The sequence below is a fragment of the Rhamphochromis longiceps genome, linkage group LG23 (assembly GCF_057381845.1).
Source record: "Rhamphochromis longiceps isolate RC_006_pf linkage group LG23, R_longiceps_female_GT1.1, whole genome shotgun sequence".
Classification (NCBI taxonomy): Eukaryota; Metazoa; Chordata; class Actinopteri; order Cichliformes; family Cichlidae; genus Rhamphochromis; species Rhamphochromis longiceps.
In genome coordinates, this window is record NC_140578.1 from 42,463,613 (window position 1) to 42,474,678 (window position 11,066).

At 41.3% G+C, this 11,066-nt stretch overlaps 1 protein-coding gene across 1 annotated transcript; it reads right to left on the reverse strand.

The window, feature by feature from the left end:
* Nucleotides 1–386: 386 nt before the first annotated feature.
* Nucleotides 387–8,390, reverse strand: pln2 (phospholamban 2). The gene is made up of 2 exons (XM_085399353.1): nt 8,285–8,390; nt 387–2,295 (listed from the first exon to the last, which is right to left on the reverse strand). The coding sequence occupies exon 2, from the start codon at nt 2,147–2,149 to the stop codon at nt 1,988–1,990; it is 162 nt and encodes a 53-aa protein (XP_085255479.1). The 5' UTR covers nt 2,150–2,295; nt 8,285–8,390; the 3' UTR covers nt 387–1,987.
* Between the last annotated feature and the right edge of the window lie 2,676 nt (nt 8,391–11,066).

Sequence of the window (11,066 nt, forward strand, 5' to 3'; positions counted from 1 at the left end):
TTTTTCACAATAATAATAATAATAATAATAATGAATAATGTAATGAGTGTTTTTAAGCATTACTGATAAATCAATGCATTTTTTCAATTTCTGAGTATTTGATAAATAGAACATCTATAATAAATGAGTAAATGAAACAACATTTAAATTTTTTTTAAATAGAATTCAATTCACATCTGGGTAAATAGTCCCTTGGCTGTGGGTGGCAGTGGAGATTTCTCTATGTTCTTGTGATCGCAGGTCAAGAGAAAACAAGCTCTTGGATGTAGGCAGGCGTTCAAAGAGCTGTAAAACCAAAACAGTATGCACATGGACTCTACGGACAGATAAACACAAAGGATTTCACTTAAGTCAGACGCTACTTTTAATTGTTTTGACATGCAGTTTATTTGGTGTTCCACAGTTTAAAAATCAGGTGGAAGTTTTTCTAACGTACATACAAGACAACAAAAAACAACTAATTCATACTCACCTATGTGCATCTCATTTTTTTTAAACATTTTTAGTCATAGTACGTTTCAAAAGCAATGACATGATTTTATAATTAGGTATTTTATTCCAGCGCTGAAAACAAACAGAGTCTAGCTGCAGTAAAGAAAGTGGCACTACGTGTAATCACACCATGCAAAGTGAGCTTTCTTTCACAACTGATAGTGTATAGACTGCATGTACCTGTAAAGCAAACCTTTCACTGTCACTTTCAGGCTGTGCTTCACACACGCTCGTTAAAGGTCTGCAGTACTTAGAAACGTTCCTAAGTATCATATCAAGTATGTTTATATATGTTAATTAAGAGTAAGAAACGCACTGAATAAAATGGCAGACATGCTGCACCTTTGGGAGTGAGCTGACTGGCTCAGCATTATTAGTTCAGACAGTGATAACAGAGCTTCATTTTATAAATAATGCCATGTATATTTAAGATATGTGTCAAATTTCTCAGCAGAATTGATGAAAAACAGGGTAAAAATAATTTTACATTTAAAATGATCCACCATGTCTTTTGTGATTTAACCACTGGGCGGCGCCAGAGGTTGAAATTTCAATAGAATTCCAAATTTTTTAATTTTTTCATCTTCTTCTCTTCTGAAGACGTCCTCAGTGAAGAAATCTGAGTGTCAGTGATAGTGAAACCAGTAGGTTTACATTGTTAGGCGAAAGCAGGTTTAGCAGCGTATGTAAGTGAATTGTAGCCTCCATGATTGGGTCTATGCCCATCTGTTGTAACTGTGGACCAATAAAGAGTGGCAACAACTCAACTACTCAACGGACATCACACATGGCAGCTTTTCTAGGGCAGCAACATTACATTTTGAGGCTCATCTCAGACTTTCTCCCTGCTACCTTTTGCTAAACTTGTGTTGCTGAAAGCTTCTTTTTTTTTAAAACAATAAGCAGTTTCAGGAAACCTCAGCGAAACCTCAGTGTTTTCCTGGTTTCTGTCAGCGGCACACCAAGAAAGACGTGAAAACGCTCATGGAAAAAAAACATTTCCAGCCTGTTTATCTTTCTGCTGGGGGGTTTGGGTTGGGCGGGGGTTTACAGGAAGTAAAGGGGGGCAGGCTTGTGGGAAATAGAAGTCAAACATTGGTGATGTATTGATATTTCAGCATCGCTGCACTTACTCGTGCTTATGCGTGCATGGCGGGAGTCGCTGTCCTCTGCAAGCGAGCACAGTGTGAATCTGAATGAGCAGCAGGAAGAGGTGAAGGTTACAAACTGCTGGAGTCGGGTCACTTTTGATCGTTCCCTTGAGACACAAACAGCGCAGCTGATTCCCGATCAGCTCCCACATCACCCTTGAGCTTTGCTGTGAGTTGAGAGTTTGGCCAATGCCTCTGTGATCCTTCCCTGCGCCTTGCTGGTAAACGGGGTTAAGCTGATACATGCCAATTATATTATTGCTTCATATCTTTTTTAAAAAATAGATCTGCATGTATCAGTGAAACCCTCATCTTTGCCCAAACTCTCTCTCTGCACGTGTCTCTCAGCTGCTCAGCAGGACGATGATGTAGATGAGAAGCAGGCAGATGAGGATGAGGGTGAAGTTGACGAACAGCTCCTGCAGGTTCCTCTTGGCCTGCGGGTTCACCTCGATCTGAGACGCTCGGCGAATGGCCGATTTGGTCATGTGCTGAACGCGCTCCATGGAGGCCGGTTACAGTTTGATCCGCTCGATTGGGAGGCGAGGGAGTTCAGGTCAGGCTGCTGGGGCCTGTTGTTGTAGAGATGGGGGGGAGGTGTTGATCTGAAGATGAGCTCGGGTCAGATGGCAGTCACTTTATCTTCTCCTTTCTAGTGGCGAAATAAAAAAAGACTGTTAAACACACATGAAAAATGGGATTTCAGAATCACCCCAGGCCCTCGTCCCCTCATGTGACCTTTCCATATCAGCACTACAGAGTGTGATGATAAGACGGGTGCTCAAGAGGCGCCAGCTGAGGCCTGATGATGTGTTAAGCTGGAGTGTAGTCTGAGTGGCGGCAAGACAACTGTCATGACCACAGTCCTGGGACATGTTTGCAAAGAGGGAGGAGGAAACAAAAGAAGTTTTTCATGACTTTATAATATGTTTTGTCCTCCCTCTGTCATTACATCCCTATCAGCTGGGGGTCGTAGATTGTAAGCAGAGTGCGTAAGCAGGAAATAAAAGCACATCACACAGTGCAGCTGCAGGCTCTCGACACTGGCTTAAATCCCCCTTTGTCATCTGATCTGTGACTTTCCCCAGATCAGAGGCACCGTGACAAGGTCACCGTGCTCTCGCATTAGAGGCTCCTGCACACAGCGAAAAAAAAGAAAAGAAAAATCTTCCCACTTGTGCATCGGCTGTGCCAAGTTCTTTTCTATTTTTAACAAGATTAAAATCCACGCAGGCGCACCCCTGCTGGGTACATTGTACATTACATCCCACATTACAAAAAGAGGCTCAGCTTTTAATACCATCCGGCCATACAAACTCCGTCCCAAACTCCACCAACTGGGACTTAACTCCTCTCTGTGCAACTGGATTGTGGACTTCCTCACTAACCGTAGACAGAGTGTCAGAGTGGGTAAGAACACCTCTTCCACCCTTGTGGTCAAAACCGGTGCCCCTCAGGGGTGTGTTCTGAGCCCTCTGCTATACACTCTCTTCACCCATGACTGTATTTCCTCCTGCGCGTCCAATCTCATTGTTAAGTTTGCAGATGACACTACAGTGCTCGGACTTATATCCAACAATGATGAGACAAACTATAGGACAGAGGTGCAACAACTAGAGTCATGGTGCCACGACAATAACTTGGTCTTAAACACCAAAAAGACCAAGGAGATCATTGTAGATTTCCGGAAGAGGGGCCATAACAACCATCTGCCTCTCTTCATTGGCAGTGAGGCGGTGGAGAGGGTGAGCAGTTTTAAATTCTTGGGGGTAACTGTGACCGAGGACCTGTCCTGGGGCAACCATATCACCTCAGTTGTACGGAAGGCCCAACAGCGCCTCTACTACCTGAGGAGACTGCGGAGCGCACACATTCCCAGATCTCTGATGTTGAACTTCTACAACTGTGCCATCAGCAGCGTTCTGACGTATGGATTTCTAGTGTGGTTCCCCAGCTGCACCAAGGCCGATCAGCAAGCACTCCAGCGGGTGGTGAAAGAAGCTGGCAGAATTATTGGAACAAGTCTGCCAGAGATCAGTAATATCTTCCCCACTCGCTGTCTGAGGAGGGTGCACAGTATCCTGCGGGACCAACATCACCCTGCGCGCCACCTTTTCCATCTGCTGCCCTCAGGGAGAAGGTACAGGTCTATACAGGCCAGAACATCCAGACTGGCCAACAGCCTGTATCCACAGGCTGTGAGGCTCCTGAACTCTCTGCCCCCCTCTCACGGACAATAACCATATCCAACTTCTTAATAGCAATGAACTGGTCTGCATTGGTGCATCATATCTTTATTCTCTTCCCCCTCCTGCCCCCCCCCCCCTCTTTCTTAAATAGATAACTATCATATCTGATATCATATCTCACAGTACAATAATATTGAATGGGTTGCATTGTTGTATTTTGTCATGTTTCTCAGGTCTTTGTCTGAATTTCTACGAACATTATTGCTAAGGATTGTCTTATTGCATTGGAGTCACACTGGGTTAAATATGTACACTTGGGTTTTAAGGGGTATTTATTATTTTCTTCTTTTTTGGGGGTTGTATGGAAGCCCCAAACGCAATTTCATTGTTCTTGACAATGACAATAAATAAATAAATACTCAGCAATCTACACACAGCTTAGGAACCTGAGAGCTTTGCTGCTAGAAGGTGTAGGTGTTAGGGTGGTAATCCAGGAGTTTGGAGGTCCTCTGTGCAAAGTTTGAAGTTTATCCTCAGGGTGGCGCTAAAGGAAACGTGCCCCATACTGCATATATTATGACTTATGCTTATGATACTTGAATTGCACTTTCAAACTCTAATGTGCCATTTTTATTAAAAAAAAAAATCTTGTTTCCTTGTGTCTGTAAAAATAAAAATAAAAAGGCAGCCATGGCTATTTTTAATCATTTCACTTTTGTTCCTTCCACCCCCGTAATCTTCCTCTGAGTCACTCATTATCACTTCACATGTTGACATTTGAGCACACAGTTTCTCAAACCCCACGGGTTAACTCTCCAGCTCGCTTGCTTCAGACCTCACTGAAGTGGAGCGTAGAGTGGCTCTGGAAGAAGGAGGTTTGAGGGGTCTGATTTCTGGAGTGATCGACCGGTACACGGTCGTGTCTTAGCTTTAGATGACCTGTGTGTGGAGGCGTACTGACAGAGTTCATTAATTCAGCGTATTAACCTGATTAAAGAGTACATATGGTGTTTAATCAACACAAGCAATCACTGTTACTCATAAATCCTTCAAAGTCTCTGTATGTCCTCGAACAAATGCACCAAGAATGATCAGAAAGTAATCATGCTGAACTTTTCCTGTCATCTGTTTATGAGTTTTCTTCTTTTCTTCCACCTCACAGAAGCAGCCAGCGAAACTCCTCTTCCTATCAGTGTGAAGAGGTTTAACTACACATTGAACCCCTGACATATATAAACGAGGAGTGGTTTCAACAGTACGTCTCTTTATCTACGTGATAAAATAATGCTGCTGTAGTAAATGAAAGAAATCTGTCTGTGCTGAGTCTGTGCTTAGACAAATCTGGTCCTCAGGCCTTATCTTTGACACCCATGATTTAGAGCGTTTGCGTTCAGTCTGGACTTTTAAACTCATTAGATTCTAAATATTTTGCTCCACATAGAAGTAGCCTTTGACTTTATCAGCTGTGGAGCTTCAGGGTGGCCTGAAAGGGTCAGGCTGAAAGTCCTGTTTGGTTTGGGTAAACAGGTGGCGCTCTTTCAGCTCATTATTTGTGGTTAAGGGCTATTGTTTTGAGGTATTTTCTGTAAGCACAACACCTCAAAATGTTTTGTATTCATGCTGGTAAAACGTTGTATGGGTGTAGAGCGGGGTCATGTCGTCCACTGCGGTCTTTAAGGTCAACTCAAAGATTTATTGGTTGAAAATCAACAAAAAGCCTTAAAACTTACTGAAAACGTACTGATTCTTACAAGTCAACATATAAAAAGTACAGTATAAAGATTTAAAATGTCTTGTCACATTTGACCTCTGACCTCTTCTTCAAGGTCAGCAGATTGATCTGAAGGTCAAAGTGCTAATAATGCTAAATAGAACTGTGACAATGACAGAAAGCTTTCAGACTGACACAACTATGCTTTTTGAGTACAGTTGATACAGGTTATAAAATAACTCTTTAAATACACGTGCAATCCTCCTGAATAAGTATTATGTTTGGCGTTTCTTTTTTAAACCAAATAAACTTTTTTTTCACTTCGTATTTATCACTAAAAATGTCAATTTTTACTAAACAGTAAAATGAAATCTACACATCTCTGTGTATTTCCTCAGCTCCATCTAGTGGTCTGCAGACAAACTGCTTGGACTGAAGCAATCAAGAAAAATCTTTGCTTGTGCGTCTTCTGCACAGACAGTTTGTATTCTGGGCTTCCCTCTGACAGCAGCTCAAACTACACCTAAAGAAATTAATATTCATCCGCCCCGGTGTTTCCCTGCCCGGCTCTGTTCCTCTCAATCATCCTGTGCCCGAGGTCATGAGCCTTCCACTCATCTTTCTCTCCTCCGTGCCTCCTTTTCTCACTTTTTATATGAGAAATTGACATTTTTGTGCAGCTTGTAGTTTGATCTTTGAGGTGAAATTACATTCACTCTGTATGTCAGTCTGCACACCGCATGTCTGATAACAAGCGAGCCAACGCTGCTCAGCTTCATCCTCGGCTGGTCAGCCAGGCTGTGCTTTTCTTTCTTGTGTCTAGAGTGCAAATAACCCTCATTTGCACTGCATGAAATTAATGAAAATGAAATGTTGACAGTAGATATAAAGCTTTCCTCTTTTTTGGTCCACATAGGCACACCTACACCCTGATGCAGTGCATTCATCTATTTTCTTATTTTCAGCAAACTCTTTCCTACTTTGCTTCTTAGCCTGTAGCCTGTGGAGAAGGCCCCAAAAAGTAAGCAGTAGATCATTTGGGTGATATTATTTTTCCTCCTGCAGTTTCAGTAAAGCAGGTTAGGAAATGAACCCAAGAAGAATCTATGTTTTCATTCTGCTGCTACTTTTAAAATGTATCTAATAGGCCTCATGCAAAAAACACAGTCCATTTAATCATTTGATTGTATTTACCGTGCAAAGCTCGAGGAGAAGCCTGTTTTTATTTTTAGATTATCACCGTTAAAGTGCAGATTGCTCCTCTGGGCTGCTGAAAGGACCGCATTGTCCTATAAACACAATCAGCTGTTGTTAGCTGTTCTTGCCAAGCATTAGATTTCTCCAGTGTGACCAACACAGAAGTGGAAAATAATGGTGCTGATGTTACTGGTAATAAAGTTTTTAGAGATGGAAATAGTTTATAAATAAACTGAAATTTTTCTCCTGTGAGTTTTGTCGCTGTGTGCCAGATCGCGCAGGTACACGCACGCCACTTTCTGCCCACTTTAGAGTCTAAAGTGACGCTAAAAATAAGTCATTAGCGATGCTTTTTGTCTTTGCAATCAATGTCAGCACTTGCAAGAGAGGTAGCTGGTTGGCATTTCCTCTTAGAAAATGATTGACAGCTGTGAAGTATGTAGGTTAGACAGATGCATAGGCTTACTGATGTTGACCTGCTACTCTAATTGGGTCATGGCTAGCTGCGCCCACTCTTTGATAGCAGCTGTTGGGAGCCAATACCTCACATAAATCACTTTAAATTTGGGGGCATATATATATATATATTACTCTAAAACATTAAATAGATATAGTGTCTGAATATAGGCGTAATTATACGTCTATTAAAACAACAACATAATGTCAAAAAATTTAAGGACTTTATCATAAATATACATATGTAACAATATATACATGTGTAAAATTGCATTGTATAGCGTGATATAAACATAGTTAGTTTCACAGTCTTAAATATAATTGATTTCTTTTTTTACCAACTGTTTTTTGTATTTGTCACATGTCAGAAAGAAAATCTTACCACCCTCTTCTTTCTAGTGTTGCCTTTTTATGCGTAACTCGCTCCATGTACCGTATCTCCTTGAGAGGTCATTGTGAAGTAAAGATACATCTAAAAGTAGCTTAAAAATCTTCCTCTTATTATTTTTTAATGGAAAGGCATCTAGAAATAGAATAAGATTATCAAATGGAGCAAAAACAAAGAAAAAAGAAATACAGTGAATTCTCCTGGACCACACTGGGAAATATTGTATATCGTACTGTAGCATTAAGTATTATTAAGATAGAGTTGATTTGACTCTTGAGTGCTTTTAAATGAAATCATGTGTTTGAGATAGGAATGTAAGAAGCTGGGATGAGTGTTTATCCCTCTGGGAGTTTTAGCCCAGTCCCTGTTCCCCTGCTTCTTTCTACAAAGCTTTATTTACTGTAAGTGAGCAGTGACTTTATAAGAAGCAGTGATTCACATCGTGCTCCTTAATATCTTAACATCAAACATCTCCTGTAACCGTTTAACTTCTGCAAGTACAAATGTCCTTTATGTCCCCAACCAGTTAAGTACCTGACTCAAATAACTAATCTCAGCTACCAATAATAATACGTTTTAATGACTCTTCTTATCACAAGATCCACCCTACTGGGCTTTTATCCTGTCTGTATCATCATTTATCATCATCGACTCTCTGTCAGCCTTCCTAAGGAGCAGCTCAGAGGATGCTGGCTCTTACCTGTCAGATGAGAAGAGAGCTGGTTGGAGTTTGAGAGAGAAATGTCAGATATGCCGTCCTCTCCAAGGCTGTAAACACAGTGAGAGATGGAGAGGGAGGGAGGGAGGGGAGAAATAAAGGAGAGAGAGAGAAAGAGGCAGGACATCCCAGCAAAGATTTCAAGAGAGTGGGGATACCAAATTTGTATTAGGGCTTCTGAATTATACATGCAGCCACCGGCACGTACTGCTGCATTTCAGGGTTCAAGTTTGGGTGAGAGTTCTGAAAGCTGAGATTGTGAGGTCATTCCCTCGTTTAAAACAACTCAGTCATATACACAGACGTTACAGTATTTTTTGTTTCTGGCTCCGTAATAGATCCAGTATTACTGTTCATTTAAGAGTTTTCAGGGAAAGCATGGTAATGCTCTTAAGCTCTCTGGGCTGAATGGCTAACGTATTAGCCACACTCCTAGAGCAGATTTCTTTTCTGGGAAAATTTTTTGGGAAATGTGGAAGCCTGCTTTAGAAAGACACCAGTACTGATGCACTGTGCCCATCTGAGAAGAAAGAGATGCTTTATGTGTTACTGCCATGCCATTTTATCCTTTGTTTAATGCATTAATGACGTGGCTGCTGGGAGGGGCCAAACACGTCCCTGCGATCACTTGAAATCTGGCTTCCGATCAAATACCACACCTAGACCATCCCTATTGTCTTCATTATCCTGGCAGCCTGATATACACTTGGCACATGTGTTGTACTTTTGAACAGCTGATGACACCTCTAAATTTATAGTATACATTTGGCCATGACCACATCATTGAAGAGCCCGGGTATTGATCCTCCAGGACCTTGAAATTGTTGAAGCAGCCACGGGAAAGTTATTTCTCTTCTATTGCTTAACTCGCTAACTCTGTCTTTTGCAGCTGGTGGAGAACAAAAAACAGATTTGTTTGCCTGGATGTGAATTTAACGTGTCACAGTAATACTTGTGAAAGCTAGTCTGCTTATCAGATCCATTCATTTTGAAGCTATTTTAAATTTGTTAGCTGTGAAGTTGGGACTACCTGACATTATATGAATTTCATTAAAAAAAACTATTTTTATCATTTTGTGTATGTGTTTACGAAGTGTGTGAAGTCCTGGACAGCATCCTCCACTTTGGAGAAATCAGTCGAGACAAGGTTTCAAAAAGAAGTCTGTAAAAAGTAAAAATAACCCCCCTGCTGTGGCCCAGAAAGCATTGCATCTGCCTTATATGGGGAATCAGCATGTAAACAGGCTGTCAGTCACGTACTGGGAAGTCTGCTTTGTTGATGTTGCTGGTCTCTACTCCACACGGATACACACTTCAAACAGTCCAAGAACACGGGTAAGCAGATAGTTCTATCTTTTATGACAGCTGTATTTTTCCCAAACATGAAGTGGAACCTTGATCCTCCCTCTGGGAGACAGCGCCACTGTTTCAGGAACATTTGTAAATAGAAAATTAACATAATAATAAAATAATATTAGCCGAGAGTCAAAAGCACAGTCAGAACTGTTCGGATGAAGAAGAATTTGTTGTGCACAAAATCATAAGAAAAGGAAGTTTAGCAAGAAAACAGACTGAAATTAAATCTAAGGAGTAGTGGACGTGCTGTACTTGGGACATTATTTCCTGATACATTCTGAAATCCAAAATTAGCCATTTATCCTGGGACTAAATGTGTCCAGATGTTGTTGAATGTGCAGATTAAAAACAACAGATTGTTCTTAAGCCTGCTTGTCGTGAGTCATGCGGGGATAGTAACCTCTGAAAGTCTTTCGTTAGAACCATTTAACCTGCAGGACTGTCTGGAGGCACCTGTGACATCCTTTGCTACCTTGGATGAAAACTTTTGGTGACCCCGATTTCGTAACAGTGGAGAAAACTTGTCAAACAGTCAAAAATTATGACTGTCATCTCCAAAAGGCAGTCTGGGAAATATCAGGTGGAGAAACCGGCTGCGCTGACCGCAACGGTGACGGGAAATTTTCAGAAGAGCTGATTGTTTTTCAAAGCCAGTAGCCAGATGATAATGCACTGTCCAGCAGCTGTGGATAGATAAACAGGGCTGGTTGTCAAAACTATAATGGCACAAAGTAATATGGAAATCAATACATTCAATTTTCTTGGGTTATATTCGATCACCTGAATTTTAAAGGTGTCCAAACACTTGACAGACTATCACGTTTGGATAGCCTATAGCAGTAACGCTCATGAAATCAAGGACAGATGAATTAACCCCTGCCAGCAACACTAAAATTGAAGCCTAAAAGGTATTTTTTCCAATAACTATGTAGTTAGAGGAATGAGAGATACAGTGCAGATTGTCTTTTTAGAGTTGTTGAAGTTGCCATAAAGGTAGATTTCAAACTACTAACTAAAAATCTATCAGTAATTGCTCTAAAAAGTCAGTATTGATCTAGTCGACTGACCGACTTTGGCACATGTAGGACAAAAAAGAATTTGGTATCAAGCTGATGTATTCATGTGAAATATATTTGACATACGCTTGATATAGACAGATTTTTGGCAGCAGAATATTACTGCTGATAATCTGCAGGCAGTGGTGAGGTGCCAGTAGCCGACTGAGGGTTAGAGCTCATCGTGTCTTTGTGTTTGTTTGATGCCAGGACTGAAGGGATAAATCTAAGTCTGGAATGCACAAATCAGTTGCAGCTCCAAGGTGCTCTTGAGCGAGGCTGTCGCACATCTGAGAAAGCTCTTCAGCTGTGGACAGATCCAGCTCCTGCTGCACTGGACAGCCTCCAGGTGT

Bases quoted from the DNA above. Each gene is read 5' to 3' on its own strand.
- pln2 (XM_085399353.1), bottom strand. From the start codon at position 2,149: ATGGAGCGCGTTCAGCACATGACCAAATCGGCCATTCGCCGAGCGTCT.